Source organism: Ursus arctos, unplaced genomic scaffold (genome assembly GCF_023065955.2).
Source record: "Ursus arctos isolate Adak ecotype North America unplaced genomic scaffold, UrsArc2.0 scaffold_22, whole genome shotgun sequence".
Taxonomy (NCBI): Eukaryota; Metazoa; Chordata; class Mammalia; order Carnivora; family Ursidae; genus Ursus; species Ursus arctos.
The window spans coordinates 14,072,517-14,093,184 of NW_026622897.1; the positions used below are offsets into that span (position 1 = coordinate 14,072,517).

Consider the following 20,668-nt stretch of genomic DNA (forward strand, 5'->3'; position numbering starts at 1 on the left):
AGAGCTGGACTCTTCTCTGTTCTGGTTTTTCTCCTTGTCCACCAAAAAATTCTTTTAAAAATTGGATAGAAGAGGTTTTCCGGATTAATAAAACCCTATGAGTGGCCAGGTTCAAGTCTAGCATGATGATAAGGAATCTTGCGATATACTTCTGGGTAGGATTAATTCACAGCCCTTCCTTGAATGGTTATCACTCTACCTTGAATGTTGTCCTGTTGTTGTTTTTGTTTTTTAAACCATCTGGGTATGCTTCATTATTTAAGAAATGAAACTTAGTTTTCCTGCTGTCTCCTAATCCATTACTTTTGTTGTAATTAGTATATATTGAGAATGGATTTATGAATCCTTAATGTATTAAAGGAAGTTTCAAGTTAATTGGTGAGAAAAACATTTATATTTCGAAAGCTCAAGGGTAAGACCTTTGTTGATTTCTGTTCTGTTAGGAGGTTGGTTCCATAGTCTAAAATGTTCGTCATACTGGCATAAATCTCTTTTGATGCCTGTTAGGGGAGGTCTTAGTCTCTGAAGAATGTTGAGTCATAACCGACATTGGAAAGTCATGAGGGAAGAGAAGATGTGATAGACCAGGAACCTCTTAATCCATTTAGAAAATCCAGGTTTATGCAAAGAAATTTTGAAAACTTATCAAAGTCTCTTGATAAAGTAGCAAATTGAGCTGATTTATAAATGAGCAAATTCCTTTTATTTAGAATAGAAGAAGTCTGATTTAATAAATTGTTGATTCGCTCTTGACGTCAATTAGGGTTAAATTTTTTTTGTGACTTGGGACTAACTAGTTCAAGAACCTGTAAGTAGGGGAGTAGATTAACGGACACATCATCGTGTCACTTCACTGATGAGTTCACATGCCACTGAGTTCAGTGATCTTATTCTGATGTCTCACGAATGAACATTTTTCTATTCAATAAAGCTTTCTTAGTTTACTTTGACAAAACAGACTGAAACTGTAGGAAGCTGAGCTGCCCAGGTGCTTTCCCGACAAAAGGTGGTATGTTATTGATTGAAGAGCTCCTCGTTCAAATTTATTAAAGCCAAAGTTCCACCAAAAAGATGGGATGACTTACTATGAACATGTTCTCAAATATTAATCTTGGTGGCTAGGATATGGAAAAGGTGGCATAGATTTTTTTGTAAACCTATTTTTTTTCTTAATTCAAAAAATCCCCTCACTCACCTGAAATGGTAGGAAGATCAGTTTTGCTTATTAATCACTTGGTTGAAAATCTGTTATCATTATCTTAGTTGTTCTGTCCCAAAAGTTAGATGTTCTAGGTGAAATGTTATTTACTTGGTTTCTTTGAGGCAAGTTTTTGGTGAAATTAAGATGTTTTATTGACTCACTAGACCCAGGGAGAGGTCAGTACAAAATGGCTTGTGCTAAAGTATATTCAGCTTAGTCACGACCTGAACTACAAAGCTAAATGTATGCTCTTCATTGTTTAATTTTTATACACAGTTAAAACTAGCCCTCGAAAGCCTCGCGGGAGACCTAGAAGTGGCTCTGACCGAAATTCAGCTATCCTCTCAGATCCGTCAGTGTTTTCCCCTCTAAATAAATCAGAGACCAAATCTGGAGATAAGATCAAGAAGAAAGATTCTAAAAGCATAGAAAAGAAGAGAGGAAGACCCCCCACCTTCCCTGGAGTAAAAATCAAAATAACACACGGAAAAGACATTTCAGAGCTACCAAAGGGAAGCAAGGAAGATAGCTTGAAAAAGATTAAACGGACACCTTCTGCTACATTTCAGCAAGCCACAAAGATTAAAAAATTAAGAGCAGGTAAACTCTCTCCTCTCAAGTCTAAGTTTAAGACAGGGAAGCTTCAAATAGGAAGGAAGGGGGTACAAATTGTCCGACGGCGAGGACGGCCTCCATCGACAGAGAGGATAAAGACCCCTTCAGGCCTCCTCATTAACTCTGAACTGGAAAAGCCCCAGAAGGTCCGGAAGGACAAGGAAGGAACACCTCCACTCACAAAAGAAGATAAGACAGTAGTCAGACAAAGCCCTCGAAGGATTAAGCCGGTTAGGATTATTCCTTCTTCTAAAAGGACAGATGCAACAATTGCTAAGCAGCTCTTGCAGAGGGCAAAAAAGGGGGCTCAAAAGAAAATTGAGAAAGAAGCAGCTCAGCTGCAGGGAAGAAAGGTGAAGACACAGGTCAAAAATATTCGACAGTTCATTATGCCTGTTGTCAGTGCCATCTCCTCACGGATCATTAAAACCCCTCGGCGGTTTATAGAGGATGAGGATTATGACCCTCCAATTAAAATTGCCCGACTAGAGTCTACACCGAACAGTAGATTCAGTGCCACATCCTGTGGATCTTCTGAAAAATCAAGTGCAGCTTCTCAGCACTCCTCTCAAATGTCTTCAGACTCCTCCCGATCTAGTAGCCCCAGTGTTGATACCTCCACAGATTCTCAGGCCTCTGAGGAGATTCAGGTGCTTCCTGAAGAGCGGAGCGAGACCCCCGAAGTTCCTACTCCACTGCCTATTTCCCAGTCCCCAGAAAACGATAGTAATGATAGGAGAAGCAGAAGGTATTCCGTGTCAGAGAGAAGTTTTGGATCTAGAACAACGAAAAAACTATCGACTCTGCAAAGTGCCCCCCAGCAGCAGCCCTCGTCCTCCCCGCCTCCGCCTCTGCTCACTCCGCCCCCGCCGCTGCAGCCAGCCTCCAGCATCTCCGACCACACACCGTGGCTCATGCCTCCGACCATCCCCTTAGCATCACCGTTTCTGCCTGCTTCTGCTGCTCCCATGCAAGGGAAGCGCAAGTCTATTTTGCGAGAACCGACGTTTAGGTGGACTTCTTTAAAGCATTCTAGGTCAGAGCCACAGTACTTTTCCTCAGCAAAGTATGCCAAAGAAGGTCTTATTCGCAAACCAATATTTGATAATTTCCGACCCCCTCCACTGACTCCTGAGGATGTTGGCTTCGCGTCCGGTTTTTCTACATCCGGTACTGCTGCTTCAGCCCGATTGTTCTCACCACTCCACTCTGGAACAAGGTTCGATATGCACAAAAGGAGCCCTCTTCTGAGAGCTCCGAGATTTACTCCAAGTGAGGCTCACTCTAGAATATTTGAGTCTGTCACCTTGCCTAGTAATCGAACTTCTGCTGGGACATCTTCTTCAGGAGTATCCAACAGAAAAAGGAAAAGAAAAGTCTTTAGCCCTATTCGATCTGAACCAAGATCTCCTTCTCACTCCATGAGGACAAGAAGTGGAAGGCTTAGTACTGCTGAGCTGTCACCTCTCACCCCGCCGTCTTCTGTCTCTTCCTCGTTAAGCATATCTGTTAGTCCTCTTGCCACTAGTGCCTTAAACCCGACTTTTACTTTTCCTTCTCATTCCCTGACTCAGTCTGGGGAATCTGCAGAGAAAAGCCAGAGACCAAGGAAGCAGGCTAGTGCTCCAGCAGAGCCATTTTCATCTGGCAGCCCCACTCCTCTCTTCCCTTGGTTTACCCCAGGCTCTCAGACTGAAAGAGGGAGAAATAAAGACAAGGCCCCTGAGGAGCTGTCCAAAGATCGAGATGCTGACAAGAGCGTGGAGAAGGACAAGAGTAGAGAGAGAGACCGGGAGAGAGAAAAAGAGAATAAGCGGGAGTCAAGGAAAGAGAAAAGGAAAAAGGGATCAGAAATTCAGAGTAGTTCTGCTTTGTATCCTGTGGGTAGGGTTTCCAAAGACAAGGTTGTCGGTGAAGATGTTGCCACTTCATCTTCTGCCAAAAAAGCAACAGGGCGGAAGAAGTCTTCATCGCTTGATTCTGGGACTGATATTGCTTCTGTGACTCTTGGGGATACAACAGCTGTCAAAACCAAAATACTTATAAAGAAAGGGAGAGGAAATCTGGAAAAAAACAACTTGGACCTCGGCCCAACTGCCCCATCCCTGGAGAAGGAGAAAACCCTCTGCCTTTCCACTCCTTCATCTAGCACTGTTAAACATTCCACTTCCTCCATAGGCTCCATGTTGGCTCAGGCAGACAAGCTTCCTATGACGGACAAGAGGGTTGCCAGCCTCCTAAAAAAGGCCAAAGCCCAGCTCTGCAAGATTGAGAAGAGTAAGAGTCTAAAACAGACCGACCAGCCCAAAGCACAGGTACTTTTTCCCATCTTGCCTGTTAAACTCTACGTAGTTTATCGAGCCCTGTTTTAGGCGAAGTGTTTCCATGGTAGCTAGTTCTGGGAATCAGGGTCAGAGGAGGTGGTGGCATTTGCAGTGGTCCTTCAAGGACTGGTAGGATTTTGATAGGTAGGAAATGACAGGGGAGACTGTTCTTTTCCTTTTCTTTCTTTCTTTCTTTCTTTCTTTCTTTTTTTTGTTTTATTTTGAGAGAAAGCGTGCACACCCTCAAGGGGGCGGGGGCGGGGGGGGGGGGAGGGAGAGAGAGAATCTTAAACAGATTCCACGCCCAGCACAGAACCCAACGCAGCGCTGGACCTCACACCCTGAGATCATGACCTGAGCTGAAATCAAGAGTCAGACGCTTAACCAACTGAGCCAGCCAGTCGCCATAGGGGAGAGCATTCTAAACAGGGGGCCCAGTGTGGGTAGAGATGAAAAAGTGTGAGACATGTTTGAGAGGCACGGCGATCGCTGGACCGGGATGCACAGGGAGGTGGTGACTTAAGACTGAAAGGTAGTCTGTACTTCATGGGTTTGGTGAAGTGCAGTACTGTGACTTAATGTTGAAGGTGCATTTTTGCACCTGCATTTTGTAGTCAGATTGTTTTACTGTTGTTTACTATAGAAAACGGGTGGGAGGGCTTCTCTTCCTCTGAGTGGCAAGTGATTAGAGCAATAGATAATAGGCTTTTGCAGAACACAAATGAGAAGCACTTAGCCTTAAGTTCCAGGCAGAAAAGCTATAGGATTCAGTTCGTTAAGATGAAGACAAATTTTACAAAGAACAGCTTTTTTTTTTTTTTTTTTTTTTTAACATAGGTACCTAGGCACTGGCCTTTTCTGAGAAAACCTGATCTTTAGGCGCTTTTAAAAAATTGCCATGTAGTAGGTACATATTTACGCCAACACACCAAGTTAGGTTAAGGTGACCACACGTTTAGGTTTTTCATGTTATTCATCCTAGGGCCATATTTAGCTTTAGAATTTTGCCAGTTGAGAGTTCTAGTAGGAGTATGATGGGATTATTTCTGATACCATTTTGGATTTTTTTGGTTAGCCTCCTAGTGATAGGAGCATTGGCTCTTTAAAATGCGAGATGTTTCTGTGCAGAGCTGTGGCCTTTCATGCTTACATTTATAAGTTGTTTCCCCTACTCCCTCGATTGGGGAAATAGAAGAAATAGTCTGTGATTAGATAAGCCCTGTTAACTTCAGGCCAAACTTTTGGATAACGTAGACTGGCAGCTTGAGCTTTGAGGGGAATTTATTTGTTTGTTTGTTTATTTATTTATTTATTTATTTGAGGGGAATTTAAAGCACTAGTATAATGTGGAATAAAAACTTAGTTGATTTCTGGGTTTTTTTTATTAAAAGCCCTGCCCCCCTTTTTTGCTGCCAATTGTAGGATACAGAACTAGTCGATTTCTGTAGATTGTCATGGCTTATCAGCTGAGAATAGCTAGAGTTGTATGTGTTGATTCTAGATTGTAATAACCTACCAGCTGAACCTTGGCTTCATTTAATTACATTTTCAACATGTATGCTTGCTGTTGTTTGTTTTGACTTGCCTCTTATTCAGGGTCAAGAAAGTGATTCATCAGAGACCTCTGTGAGAGGACCCCGCATTAAACATGTCTGCAGAAGAGCTGCTGTTGCCCTTGGCCGAAAACGAGCTGTGTTTCCTGATGACATGCCCACCCTGAGTGCCTTACCATGGGAAGAACGAGAAAAGATTTTGTCTTCCATGGGGAATGATGGTAGGTCAGGGGTGTCAACCTCGAAGTCTGAACAGACATTTGATTTGTTTGCTGGTCATTCTGGGGATACCTAGTAGTCTCTTCATAGCACTATGTGTTAGTCTGGGTCCTCCAAAAAGCATATGGCAAGGGTGTATTAAGTGTGCAGGGATTACACTAGAGAAAAGGCCCGAGAGAGAAAATGGGAGGGAGCTGGGGAAGGCTAGGACAACGGTCAGGCTGTTGTGCAAGTCTGACCCCAAGAAGAGAGAGGGAGGGAGGGTTGGGCAGAATCTTCCCAGACTATTTTCCCAGAGAGTTTGGCAAGGCTGTCGGGGAGTCCTTGAGCAAAAGCCGACTGTCAGGGGAGTTTTGTGTCTCCCAGGAACAGGGTCGCCTTAGTTTCCCTGCCATGCTCAGTCACTGCCTAGGAGCAACCCCCATGGTAAGTGTGGCCTCGGTGTACCATTGGATTTCAGAGCACAGCTGTTGGGGCCCTTGGTCAGTTAGTTACGTTCCCTGTGGTTGGAGGTCTGTGAGGCACATTCTCATGGTTGCATTTAGGTGATGGGTGACTTAAATGCCAGGTGACTGCTCATACAAAATGTAGAGGTTTAGAGAATCTTAAGAAGCATTCAGTTCGCATTCTTGGTTTTAGGTTAGACTGCAGTGTCTGGATTTGTGCTTTCACCAAGCTGCAAGTTATAGGTGTTTTAAAACATTTAAAGAATTATTTAAAACAGGCTCTGACTTCTACATATGAACATTTTTATGATGACGTATTTCATTTTTGGAGCCCCAATTAAAATGAGGCTTGAATGTATATAATGATATAAATGGATTTTGGGGAATTCCGCCTCTGCTCCCGCGAAGGAATTAGATACTCCCTTAGAACTAACGACACGTTTCTTTAACAGACAAGTCATCAATTGCTGGCTCAGAAGATGCTGAACCTCTCGCTCCACCCATCAAACCAATTAAACCCGTTACCAGAAACAAGGCGCCTCAGGAACCTCCAGTAAAGAAAGGGCGACGATCCAGGCGGTGTGGGCAGTGTCCCGGCTGCCAGGTGCCTGAGGACTGTGGTGTTTGTACTAATTGCTTAGACAAACCCAAGTTTGGTGGCCGAAATATAAAGAAGCAGTGCTGCAAGTGAGTGGGTGTCTTACTCTGCGCGGTTGACCTCTCAGCCACGGAGGGTGTGTGTGTGCCTGGTCCGTTGCAGGGATGGATCCGAGAACAAAGTGGTTGTGTTGAGTCTCCTTGCGGTGCAAGCTTAGTTGCAGAGTTGGATTTTGCGATGTGGCTAGGTTTGGGCTGTCCTCTAATAAGAAGTACTCGAGGCAGTGCTCCCTGGTAGAAAGTCCTGCAGTGGCGGAACCGTTCTCTGTCTGCTAAGTCCATGTGGTAGCCATTAGCCGAACGTGGCTGTGGAACACTTGACGTGTGGTTAGTGGGACTGAGGAACTATATATTTAATTGCATTGCATTTCAATTAATTTAAATTTAAATGACTACATGTGCCTAGTGGCTACCGTATCAGTGCAGCTCTGGGGGGCGTCTACGTAAAAAACTGACGAATTTATATATTTATATTTTCCATATTATAGAAGTTATATATAAATCACATGTATGTATAATTTTTATATATAATTGAGCTATAATTTATATTGGATTTAACTATATATTATAATATCTATTCGTATTATAATTTTTCAGGTCAACTGAAATTAGTTAGTCTTTATGGCATTCAGGAAAAAGTGGTGATACCTTAGTGTAAGACCCTTGGCTTTCTAACTTCCAGAGTATTTTCATGCGTGTGGAGAGTTTTTGATCTGACAGTTTTGATTACTTGATCTTTTCTCCCTTTTTTTAGTCAGTTTGTGGAATCACTTTCTGCTCTTTGGGGTAATTTGTGTTAAATGGATCAAGAAAGTTGCACGAACAAATTTTAGTGACCGAGCATCTCATAACGTGCTTGGCAGCAGGAGTAGATATTAGCAATAGGTATTTGCTGAATGAATGGTAACGTGAAAGTCATTTATAGAAAATGTGGTTGGCGTGGGGGATGGGCTAGGCCGGTGATGGGTAGTAAGGAGGGCACGTATCGCATGGAGCACTGGGTGTTACACGCAAGTAATGAATCATGGAACACTACATCAAAAACTAAGGATGTACTGTATGGTGACTAACATAACATCATAAAAAATTATTATAAAAAATAAATTTAAAAAAAATGTGGTTGGGAGACTTTAGTTCAGGGGAGACAGTTTCTAGGAGACAGTAAGTAGTTCTGTGCTTTGGTTTAGTTTTGGCCTTAAGCAAGAATCTTGTCTCAGTCCCGTTAGTGGAAAGAAGTGAGACAATTCGCTGATCAGCAGAAAGGTACAGGATTGCAATATAGACCTGCACTATAATTTAGGGGTTGAAATGGATTTAGCTCAGTTTTAGACTTCAGAGTAAGTTTTAGTTTCATTAAATTGAGGGGTGAATATACATATCAAAGCCCTGAGATAGACCTGTAGCGATGTAGTATCAGACAAAGGACTTGTTGGTTAATTTTAGTCCATTTGTATTCAGATTACCATGTGAATATTAATCTCATAAGGGAGCAGAACCGATTTGACTACAGGAAACACCAGCTGGTCATTTTGTGTGTGCTGCTCGTTAGTGCTGGGTTATAAGAAATTTGAGTCCCATTTCAAAAATAATTTGATATTTACTCCTTTTAGACCCTAAAGGTAGGTAAAATTGCTGATCGAAGCATTCAGAGGCTCAGATTCAGTCTGAGTACTTTTTTCAGCTCTCAAGATGAATGCTAGTAAACGTTCACTGATTCTTGGCAGAGAAATTAACACTTGTTTCAATGGCTTTTCTTCTAAATGTAGTTTACTTTATGGTATCCCTTGTTATCCTAGGATGAGAAAATGTCAGAACCTACAGTGGATGCCTTCCAAAGCCTACCTTCAGAAGCAAGCAAAAGGTAGCGTTGTGAAAAGATCTTCCCCAAATGCTTCCTGCTCTGACGCCACACAGTCATGCATCTAGTGTGAATAGGCTGCTAGTTGTTCGTGTGTTTGCTTGTTTAACTGCTCTTCCCAGCGAGCTGGTGTTTGTTGAAGCTGGGTGGTAGTTACATGAGGGTTCATTTTACTACTCCCTTTACTATGAAATTTTCCATAATCAAAAACATTTTTAAATCCCTTAACAATTCCAGCCCGTTCCAACACAAGTATCCCTGTCTCCTGTGACCAACTTGCTCCTTCCAGTGTCAACTTTAGCCGCAGGGCACTGTGGATAAGATTGTGTTACATTCCTGTGCTTCTGCCTTAGAGAAAGTTTTTCTTACTTATAGATAAATCCTCTTGGTTCTTTCCCCTCAGCTGTGAAAAAGAAAGAGAAAAAGTCTAAAACCAGCGAAAAGAAAGAGAGCAAGGAGAGCAATGTTGGGAAGAGTGTGGTGGACTCTGGTCAGAAACCTGCCCCGTCAGCAAGAGAGGACCCTGCCCCCAAGAAAAGCAATAGCGAACCCCCGCCTCGAAAGCCCATCGAGGAAAAGAGCGAAGAAGGAAACGCCTCCGCCCCAGTTCCTGAATCTAAACAAGTTACCACTCCAGCTTCCAGGAAGTCCAGCAAGCAGGCCTCCCAGCCAGTGCCAGTCACCCCTCCACAGCCACCAAACACAGCACCGCCGAGAAAAGAAGTTCCCAAGACCACTCCTAGTGAGCCCAAGAAAAAGCAGCCTCCACCACCAGAATCAGGTGAGTGAGGAAGGCAAGAAGGAGTTGCTGAACCAGAAGTACCAGCAAAGAACACCATTGTCTTTCTTACACAGCATTTGGAGACTCGAAATGTATATTTTTAAGCCTTTAGTTAAGGAAAATTAGCTCTTTTAAGCTATTTATATGATAATAAAGAAATAGAAGCAAAAAACCAGTTAAGTTGGAGATACTGTCTTAATTTCCTATGTAAAGCCTAGAGTTTCAGTCGGTTTTTGTGTTTTCTGATGCCCCTTTCTTCCCAGGCCAGTAAGTCCTGAGGTGGTCATTGCTGTGTAGCGCGAACTCTGAGTTTAGTGGCGTCTGACTGCAATTTATTTTGAATTCTTTAGGTCCAGAGCAAAGCAAGCAGAAAAAAGTGGCTCCTCGCCCAAGTATTCCTGTAAAACAAAAACCAAAAGAAAAGGTGAGGAGAGATTTGTTTCTCTGCCATTGCTCAGGGATGTGTTCCACTCTGTAGGGACATAGTCTTATCCTTGACATTTACGTGATTGAGTGAATGAAACCGCGTATCTGCTTCCCTGTAGATGGCAGTGGACTTTCTTAGAATGAACAAACTGCAGGTTTAGACTTTAGATCATTTTGTTTTTTGTCTTTCCCTTGCTTTGTGGCCTTCTGTGCTTAGGCTGACACCACAGGCCGCTTACTGTGATTGTTTTTTGGCCCAGCATCCTTTAGCGACATTCGTCTACAGCAGGCCCCTTCCCTGTGTCCACTACGTTTACTATGTGGAGAGAGAGAGTCTTTAAGAATCTTTTGGCTTGGCGCACCTGGGTGTCTCAGTCAGTGGAGCGTCCGACTCTTGATTTTGGCTCCGGTCGTGATCTCAGGGTCGTGGGATCAAGCCCTGCATTGGGTAGCACAGTCTCCCTCCACATTTCCCTCTGTCCCTCTCTCTGTGCGCGCATGCACTCTTCCTCGTTCTCAAATAAGTAACCTTTAAAGAAAATGTTTAAAAAAAAGAATCTTCGGGTTCTTTCCGCTGTCTGTCTGTGTCCCCATAATGGTGTGCGTGAGCGTCCTGGCCGGTGCTCTCAAGACTGTCAGCAGTGCCAAAGAGAGGCAGGTGCCAGGGTCTTAACTGTCTGGCTTCTGACTGCGGTGCTAAAGCGTGGTAACACTGACAGATTGAAATCACTGATGGTCACAGAGCTGTGAACACTGTTGTGACCATCCTAGACAGCTTAAACACGAGTGGAATGATCAGCCCCACATTCGATGTGCAGCTCAAAGATGTAGAAAAACGGCAAAATAGACTATTCCCATGCTGTCACTTCAGTTTCATGGTGCCAACCACGTCAGCTGGCATCATGGACCACAAAGAAGCAAGACAAAAACCCACAGGAGGGAGAGTTCTGGAATTCTCCTAGGGCTGTCCTACATACATAAAAAGCCCCCATGGAAAAAAGGATCTGTGGGATACTTGTGTTGGAAACGTGTTCTCCAGAGCTATTAGTAAGGTTTGCTGTTTGCATTGTTACCTGTTGCAAGAGTGAAGGCAAGTAGGACGTGGTTTTGTTCTTTATCCATCTCCTGTCTCTGTAGGAAAAGCCACCTCCAGTCAGTAAGCAGGAGAACACAGGCACTTTGAACATCCTCAGCACTCTCTCCAATGGCAATAGTTCGAAGCAAAAAATCCCAGCAGACGGAGTCCACAGGATCAGAGTGGACTTTAAGGTAAAAGTGTTTCGTGACCATGGAGTGTGTCGCGCGTCATGGACTTCAGATCAAAAGTGATGTTGTCCGAGGTGTTGATGAAAGGGGGAGTTCAGCACCCAGTCAGGGAAAAGAACTACCGTCGGCAGGTGGGTTCAGGTGTGAGGGAGCTCTGGTCAGTGTCGTGAGGTCACCGTTTGTGAGCTGATGGACAAACACGGGCATCAGCCTAAGCGAGACAGTGCATGCGGATGAGAACAGCGTCTGAGGAAGTAAATCTTGCGCGTGGGAATTCTCCAACCATGATGCGTGCTTGAATCAGCAAAACTCTAAGGAAAAGTCGCTCCTGGGATATCTTTGCGTTCTCATTAACATGAATTAAACCAGTAGGTGAGCATTTTAACAGTTTGTGTCTGAGATGAAAATTTTTTAAAGCAGCCATTATTTTTGAACCCACTGAAACGAAGTCTTCGTGCCGCTCTGCTGTCACTCTGATTGTATGCTTGCCGGCCTTGCTCTCAATCCAAAGCTTGTGTCACTGGAACACTTTCATAAACGATCCGTCTCTCTCTCTACAGGAGGACTGTGAAGCAGAAAATGTGTGGGAGATGGGAGGCTTAGGAATCTTGACCTCTGTTCCTATAACACCCAGAGTGGTTTGCTTTCTCTGTGCCAGCAGTGGGCACGTAGAGGTAAGAGAAGCTGCTTCTTGGTACCCCAGACAGTTGAATGGTAGATGACTTTGCTGTGATGAAAGAAATAATTTCTTCTCTCTTGTTGGTGCGTAGCAGGTACTATCCCCTCTTTATTTTTTTATTTTTATTTTTTTAAAGATTTTATTTATTTATTTGACAGAGACAGCCAGCGAGAGGGGGAACACAGGCAGGGGGAGTGGGAGAGGAAGAAGAAGGCTCCTAGCGGAGGAGCCTGATGTGGGGCTTGATCCCAGAACGCTGGGATCGCACCCTGAGTCGAAGGCAGACGCTTAATGACTGCGCCACCCAGGCGCCCCAATTATTTATTTATTTATTTTTTGAAGTAATCTCTATGTCCAGTGTGGGGCTTGAACTCACAACCCAGAGAGCAACAAGAGTCGCAGTCTCCACCAACTGAGGCAGCCAGGCACCCCTACTGTCCTCACTTTAATCCAGCTAATGAAATGCTTTAGAAGTTTTTTTTTAGAGATTTCAGGAAGGAATCTGCTTCTTAGTAGAGGAGCAGAATTATTGGGTGTGAAAGGTTTAATGATCTCTTCTCTTAAATGCACTCTTTTTATTAGAGTTCTGATAGTTCTGCTAACTGTCCAAACATGGCAAAAATGATATAGTGTACTTCTGGACAAAGAGATGGCTATCTTACATTGACTGTCAGAATCCCCTTGTCTGTAAAGAGCTCTTAGCAATTAATAAGAAAAAGGAACAACACCCAGTAAAAAAATGGGCTACGGACAGGAATATGTAATTCATAAAATGAGAAATAAAAACATGGTGGGCGGGGATCATTAAGACTTCTGATGACCTTAAAGCATGATTATAAAGATCATGTGGGAAGGGGTGCTTGGCTGTCGCAGTCGGTGGAACATGCGACTCTTGGTTTCAGAGACTGTGAGTTCGAGCCCCTCGTTGGCCATAAAGATTGCTTAAAAAAAACAAAATCTTTAGGGGCGCCTGCGTAGCTCAGTCGGTTAAGCGTCTGACTCTTGATTTTGGCTCAGGTCATGATCTCAGGGTTGTGAGATCGAGCTCCCATCAGCTCCAAGTCTGCTGGAGATTCTCTCTCTCCCTCTCCTGCTCCCCTCTTCTCCATAAGTAAATTAATAAAATCTTAAAAATAAACTCTTTTAAAAAAATCATGTTGGGGGGAAAAAGATGCTGTGGAAATAGGACTTCCTGTTGGTGGAATCTAAGTTAGTTGTGATCTTTCTTTCTGAGGAGATTGTTCAGAAATATATATTTATCTTTAAAATGAGCATACTGTCTAACCCAGCAACGACACTCCAGGCATTTATCCTAAGGATATAATCGGAGAAATCGGCAAATAGGTATATTCGTAGGTATGTGTGTATACAATACATATATATGTAATAAACCCTTCTTTCTCTATATGTAAAATAAATAGAAGGGTTTATTTCAGTACTGTTTATGATAATGAAAAACAGGAAACAACCAGAAGTTTGTCAATAAGAGGCGGGAGTCTTTAATCATAGGACATGCATATAAGGGCAAATAGGAAGTCCTAGATAATAATATAGATTGATATTGACACGGGAAGGTGTCCATGACACGTCACTGAGTTAGAAGAGCAGGTTACAAGGGACACCTGGGTGGCCCAGTTGATTAAGCAGCTTCCTTCGGCTCAGGTCATGATCCTGGGGTCCTGGGATTGAGTCCCACATCGGGCTCCTCGCTCAGTGGGGAGCCTGCTTCTCTCTCTGCCTACCGTTTCCCCTGCTTGTGCTCTCTCTCTCTCTGACAAATAAATAAAATCTTTAAAAAAGAAAAAAAAAAGCATGTTACAAAGTAGTATGTAAAGCGTGATCCCATTTTGGTTTGGACATTTTTTTTTTTTAAAGATTTTATTTATTTATTTGACAGATAGAGACAGCCAGCGAGAGAGGGAGCACAAGCAGGGGGAGTGGGAGAGGAAGAAGCAGGCTCATAGCGGAGAAGCCTGATGTGGGGCTCGATCCCATAACACCGGGATCACGCCCTGAGCCGAAGGCAGACGCTTAACCGCTGTGCCACCCAGGCGCCCCTGGTTTGGACATTGTTTTAAAAACATATATGCCAAAAGAATTGTGGAAAGATTTACACCAAAATCTTAAAAAGTGTGATTGGATTATGGGTACCTTGTTTTCTCTTTATTTTTCTTTATCCTTTTGAGTCTTTTGCAGTGAGTATTTGCCACCTTTACAATAAGAAAGAAAAGCACAATTTTATTTATGTTATTTTTTTAAGATTTAATTTCTTCATTTGACAGAGAGAGAGCACAAGCAGGGGGAGCGGCAGAGGGAGAGGGAGAAGACGACTCAGGGAGCCTGAGGCAGGGCTCTATCCCAGGACTCTGGGATCATGACGTGAGCTGAAGGCAGACACTTAACCGACTGAACCACCCAGGCGCCCCAAAAGCACGATTTTAAATAGGAAGCAGTAGTGTGTCATTCATACAATTCTCAATTCCAGAATACCTCCTTAGCTTATTATTTTATCACATATGCATTTTAAGGTCATGAAGAAATTCCAAGGCCAGATTATAATGTACATATTGAGCAATCAGGGAGACTCACTCACCAGCTAAGAGATTCAGTCCTGCCCACTTGCTATGTTAAATTTTACAGTAGCAAAATTATAAATTATTGTCTGGTATTCATTCATTAAGCAAATATTTTAGTGCCCATTATGAATAATCATATTGTTCTAAGTGGCGGGGCTGCTTTAGATATACTGAGACTAAGAATATTCAGTTTGTAAGTGTCAGGGGTCTACCGCATCTCTTCTGCACATAAGCTTAATGCTTTACATGCACACATGCTCCACGCAGGAATAACTTACAGCACCAGTCCTGCAACTTCTGTGATAAAAATGGGGTTTTTTTCCCCGAGTATAATTGCTTTGATTTAAATTGTGTAGTTGTGCACAGCAATTCCACAGGATTCCTAAAAACTGAACTAGAGAATGAATAGCTCACTGTCTGCATTATACTCCTAAAGCATAACTAGTGTTTGATGAATTCTGACATTCAAGGTTTGGATTTTTTAGAAGAGTTACTTATTTATTTTATAGAGAGAGCAGGCAGTGGGGAGGGGCAGAGAGAGAGGGAGAGAATCTCAAGCAGACGCCCCATGGAGTGCAGAGCCTGATGCAGGCCTCAGTCCCATGACCACGAGATCACAACCTGAGCCAAAACCAAGAGTCGGATGCTTAACCATCTTTGCCATCTACAGACCCCCAGACATTCGAATTTTTAAAAACTTTTTATGTTGACATTATTTCGGATTTGCAGAAAAGTTATGAGAGAAGTACAAAGAATTCCCATATACCCTTCACCCAGATTTCCCAAATGTTCATATTTTTATTTGCTTTATCCTTTACTCGTGTGTCTGTATTTTACAAAGTGAGAAATATACATTTTATATATAACACATTTTTTTCCTAAAAATCTGGAAGTTGCAGACATGTCCTTTTACGTCTAAATATTTTAGTGCGTATTTCCTAAAACCAAGGACATTCTTTCCTATAATCACGGTATAGTTGTCAAAGTCTGGAAATTAACAGTGGTATATTAGTGTTATCTAACTGATAAGCCTTATTTAGGTTTGACCAGTTGTCCCAGTAATTCTGCTATGGCCAAAGAAAAGTCTGGGTCATCCTCATTCAAATTTTTAAAAACTCCGTACATGAAAATAACATTTCTACATTTAGAGATAGAAAGGACAAACCAGAGCTTACAACTGTCTTAATTGTAGGAAGCCTTTAAAACTCTCCCTTTCCCCCTTCCCATAGCTCTTGGTTGTACCTTGCTTTCGACACTTAGCGCATTGTGGTAAATCTGGGATTATATTTATTTTGTTACTTTTAATTTCTGCCATTATTACTTTAGGCCCCTGCATCTCCTGCAGTGCCTAATCTTGTGCTTTTTTTTCGTCATTGCTAAATGATTATGTATTACATTAAAAAATACACACACACACACACTCTCTCCATTGGACTCCTAAAGCCTGAAGTCTGTAAATAGCATTTGGTTGATGTCTCTACATGTTATTTGACAACTGTGTTCCTGTCTTACCCTAGTTTGTGTACTGCCAAGTCTGTTGTGAGCCCTTCCACAAGTTCTGTTTAGAGGAGAACGAGCGCCCCCTGGAGGACCAGCTGGAGAACTGGTGTTGTCGCCGCTGCAAGTTCTGTCATGTTTGTGGAAGGCAGCATCAGGCTACCAAGGTATAAAACGAAGTAACAGAACTGGTTTAGAGTATTACTCACTGTCTCCGCTTCTGCCTTTTGGTTTAGGTTTCTGCGCCTGTATTATTTCTCTGTTGGCATAGTCTGTTGTGACTATTTAATTGGGTATAATTCATTGCCTATTTTTATGGTTTAATTTGGGGAATATAGAAGAAAACATGGCATTCAATAAAATCCCCCCAATAATTCAAATCTATCTGATAAGAATATTCATCACTGAGTGCCTTTGGCAGGACATAAATCCCAATGCTTTCTTTGAGAGTAAAAAAGTTCATGAGAAAATTTAAGCTGTTCTAGTGATGTGCTGTACTTACTTGAGGGTAAATATGAAATGGGTACTAAATAAGAGGTACTTCAAGTGAGTTGATGTGATGCCCCTCTTTTTTCTTTTCTTTTTTTTTTTTTGATGTGATACCCACCATCTTGCTTTTATATTTTCTTTTCCTTCCTTCCTTCCTTCCTTCCTTCCTTATTTTTTATTAACGTATAGCTGACATACAATATGCTGTTTCAGGTGTACAACTCAGTGACCTTAGCACTTGTGTGCGTGACTCAGTGCTCAGCACGAGAAGCGCGGTCCCCACCTGCCATCCTACATTATTGCAGTCTCATGGACTGTAATCCCTCTGCCGTACTTTTCATCTCTGTGACTTATTTATTTCATAATTGGCAGCATGTACGTCTTCATCCCCTGCCTTTGTATTCCCTGCAGCAGCTGCTAGAGTGTAATAAGTGCCGAAACAGCTATCACCCTGAGTGCCTGGGACCAAACTACCCCACCAAGCCCACCAAGAAGAAGAAAGTTTGGGTGAGTACCCATATGACGCCGTTGCAGAGAGAACGGTCGTGGAGCTCTTGGGCTCGCACAGCCTGGAACAGGGATCCCCTTGATTGAGGATGTCCCTGTAACTATTTTGTGGTCTCATTACCAGGAAAAGCCATCCCAGGAAAGAGGTCAGCTTGAGAAACGGATTGCATCTGAGGTCTTTTGAAATGAGACAAGATATTATAAATAAGAAACTCCTGCTGAATTTCTTTTCTTTTCCAGATCTGCACCAAGTGTGTTCGCTGCAAGAGCTGTGGATCCACCACTCCAGGCAAAGGGTGGGATGCACAGTGGTCTCACGACTTCTCACTGTGCCATGACTGTGCCAAACTCTTTGCTAAAGGTACTTCCCGAAGGCCAGTTTCGTCGACTTTTAGAAGTTGGGTTTAGTGTTTTGAGGGTGAACTGGACGCTCCAGGGGAATGAAGTAAAAAGTTTTATACGTCTGGTCAAGGATACCACTTAGATCCATTTACTAAGTTCCTGATCTTGCTCTTTCCTTTACACAGAGTATTGCAGCAACTAGAAATGTTCTGCTAGCTTATATGGGAAGAATTAAGGGGACTTTTTGTAATAACTAACCACAAAGAAATGCTCTTAGCTAGTATTTCCAAAGTGAGGTCCATAGACATTTGATTGTTTCAGAAATGATTTTAGGTGGTACTGAGTCAAACGTTGTAATTGTTAAACTAGAAGAAAAATTATACCTGATACACTAAACTCATTTTATTGACTTAGGGTAGTAATGACACAAAGTTTACTACTGAACTTATTTAAAGTAATCAAATCAATGTTAAATCTATTAAGTAATGAATAATGGAGGGGGAGTGCTTGGGTGACTCAGTTGGTTGGATAAGCATCTGCCTTCGGCTCAGGTCATGATCTCAGGGTCCTGGGATTGAGCCCTGCATCGGGCTCCCTGCTCAGTGGAGAGCCTGCTTCTCCCTCTGCCTGTGCCCCTCCCCCTGCTTGTGCTCTCTCGTTCTCTCTGTCAAGTAAATAAAGTCTTTAAAAAAGAAGAAGAAGAATAGAGGGGGTGCGTGGATAAAGCAAATTGATGAAGGCTGTACTTTGTGTTGAATTTTAGGAAGTGCTGCTCTGAGCTCCAACTTACTAAAGCACTAGGAATGAGGAGAAGGTGTACATTAACTGCTTTTTTACTCCCGTATCTTTGCCTCTTTTCTTTGGAATGTGTAGGAGAGAACGTTCTCTCATTCTTTCTGTACTGTGTTCTTTGTCAGCTCTACCTCATGAGTCTTAGTAGAATCTTCTAAGAGGTCAGAAAAATCTGGACACTTTACAGATGTGTGAGCATTGCGTAATAGGTCCCCGCGGGCATGTGTGAGCAGGTCCAGAAGAGAGTTGGCACATGGAAGTCAGGGCCTGAGAGGCACTACTGAAAAGTGTGCTTTGCTTTCAGGGAACTTCTGCCCTCTCTGTGATAAGTGTTATGACGACGATGACTACGAGAGTAAGATGATGCAGTGTGGGAAGTGTGATCGCTGGGTCCATTCCAAATGTGAGAATCTTTCAGGTACAGAAGGTTGGAGTCTTTTTATTACAGTTTCCTTCTTGCTTGGTACATTTATAGCCCCCAAAGTTACCTGTAAACGTAAAATCATGGCTGTGTTGTTGCTTGAAGTCTTCTGAAATTTCCATTTCCGGTCCCTAGAATAAGCACCTTCGTGTCAGATTGTGCTCATTTATCGTGAACGTATCCCTTTAAAATATTTATTTGCTGTTTTTTGTGGGTACCTTAACCTGTTGATTCTCAGTAACCAAATCCTGGGCTAGCGTCCGTAGTGTCCCTTCAGAGATCAATGTGTGTTGGGTTCCTAGGGGACATTAGAGTCTTGCTTCTGTCCCCAGGGTACAGCTTGGTATTAAGTTCAGGGGAGTAGTGTCCTCCTCTCCCACTCTGCCGCTCTTTGGAGCACCTCAGCATGGTGGGGTTTTGTTTTTCTAGATGAGATGTATGAGATTCTGTCTAATCTGCCGGAGAGCGTGGCCTACACCTGCGTGAACTGCACTGAGCGGCACCCCGCAGAGTGGCGGCTGGCCCTGGAGAAGGAGCTGCAGAGCTCCCTGAAGCAGGTTCTGACAGCTCTGCTCAACTCTCGGACCACCAGCCACTTGCTTCGCTACCGACAGGTGGGCTCTGAGAGTTTGTGCTCAGGTGGGCTTTACCCAGCGAGGGAATGTTCGTTTGCTCCATTCTTCATTTAGTTTTGAGGAGTTACTTGCTTCGGCTTTCAACCATTAAGAAAATCTTGAGAACCAAGAGTAGGACCTTCTTTGGGGACTTTCTTTGCTGTTATGATAAGAAATGTGGACTTTATACTCTGAGGGCTCTGGGGGGCAGCAGTGAAAGGCTTCACCCAAGAGTAACCCGATCAGAGTTGCTTTTTAGGAAAAAAAAAAAAAAAAAAGATTCTGCCTCGAGACAGAGGAAGGAGTGGAGAGGACGGAGGCTAGAGGCAGGAATGGTGATTACGAGGCAGTCGGAGTAATCTGGGTGAGAGGGAGCGTGGTGGCCTGAGGTGGCAGTCATGTGGCTGTCACTCTGGGAAATCCCTAGGGCTCAGGGCACAATGTGTAAACCACTACTTTTTGTCCACTGAAGTTGTGAACTGTTCTTCTGTGGAGCTGTCATTGGAAACACAAGGTAAAGTGTTGGAAGAACCACACAGATAACTCTAACTCAGAGCTAGGCTGCTGCTTTAGCTCCTCAGAGCTCCATTTTTTGAATAGGACAATTTGCTATTTCTGTCTCCCTCAGGAGGAACTGGACAGTCTCTGTGTCTTCAGACTCCGTTTGGAAGTTATCAAGCCAAGCTCCTAAGTTCATCTCCTCAAACTATTAGAGAACCAGCTCATTCTAACTTTCTTTTTCTATTTATTTAAGAAATCTCTGATTATTTTTATATTCTTTAGGTTTTATAATATGAATCATTCAGTATCATCTTTATTAATTTTAATAGAATTTGCACAGATGCCTCGTTTTCAGTGTTAAATAAAAGAAACCTATCTTTCCTGGCAACAGGCTGCCAAGCCTCCAGACTTAAATCCCGAGACAGAGGAGAGTATACCTTCCCGCAGCTCCCCAGAAGGACCTGACCCACCAGTGCTTACTGAGGTCAGCAAACAGGAAGATCAGCAGCCCTTAGATCTGGAAGGAGTCAAGAGGAAGATGGACCAAGGGAACTACACATCTGTGGTATGTTTCTGCCTCAAACTACCAACATTTCAAATGCCAGTTTAGCTCCTTTGGGTCTTTGGGGGACGAGGCTGGGAGTAAGCACCAAGAGATGGTTTGTATTATATTTAGAAATGTCGGGTGGATTTAAATACCTAAAAATACATGAGTTCTTTTAGCTCTGTGTTTCAGAAGATGGGAAGGTAGTGTCTCAAAATAGTTTTTTAAATTTGGCTGTCTTCTGAGTTCTCTGAAAATTATTTTTTTATTAAAACTGTTTATGGAGGAGCGCCTGGGTGGCTCAGTCGATTAAGTGTCTGCCTTCTGCTTGGGTCATGATCCCAGGGTCCTGGGATCAAG

At 43.0% G+C, this 20,668-nt stretch overlaps 1 protein-coding gene across 8 annotated transcripts in view; it reads left to right on the plus strand.

The window, feature by feature from the left end:
* The window catches only part of KMT2A (lysine methyltransferase 2A), a 79,732-nt gene that overhangs the window by 27,081 nt on the left and 31,983 nt on the right, over nucleotides 1-20,668 (plus strand). For 4 of the 8 annotated variants that reach the window (XM_044386604.3, XM_026505638.4, XM_026505642.4 and 1 more), the window contains 14 exons: nucleotides 1,478-4,131; nucleotides 5,737-5,914; nucleotides 6,811-7,045; nucleotides 8,812-8,876; nucleotides 9,277-9,654; nucleotides 10,005-10,078; nucleotides 11,218-11,349; nucleotides 11,907-12,020; nucleotides 16,119-16,265; nucleotides 16,999-17,094; nucleotides 17,335-17,455; nucleotides 18,533-18,655; nucleotides 19,079-19,263; nucleotides 20,156-20,329. In XM_044386604.3, coding sequence (XP_044242539.3) covers nucleotides 1,478-4,131; nucleotides 5,737-5,914; nucleotides 6,811-7,045; nucleotides 8,812-8,876; nucleotides 9,277-9,654; nucleotides 10,005-10,078; nucleotides 11,218-11,349; nucleotides 11,907-12,020; nucleotides 16,119-16,265; nucleotides 16,999-17,094; nucleotides 17,335-17,455; nucleotides 18,533-18,655; nucleotides 19,079-19,263; nucleotides 20,156-20,329 — 4,676 coding nt within the window. The remainder of the gene's footprint in view (nucleotides 1-1,477; nucleotides 4,132-5,736; nucleotides 5,915-6,810; nucleotides 7,046-8,811; nucleotides 8,877-9,276; nucleotides 9,655-10,004; nucleotides 10,079-11,217; nucleotides 11,350-11,906; nucleotides 12,021-16,118; nucleotides 16,266-16,998; nucleotides 17,095-17,334; nucleotides 17,456-18,532; nucleotides 18,656-19,078; nucleotides 19,264-20,155; nucleotides 20,330-20,668) is intronic. The other 4 variants (XM_026505639.4, XM_026505641.4, XM_044386602.3 and 1 more) reach the window with 3 other exon arrangements.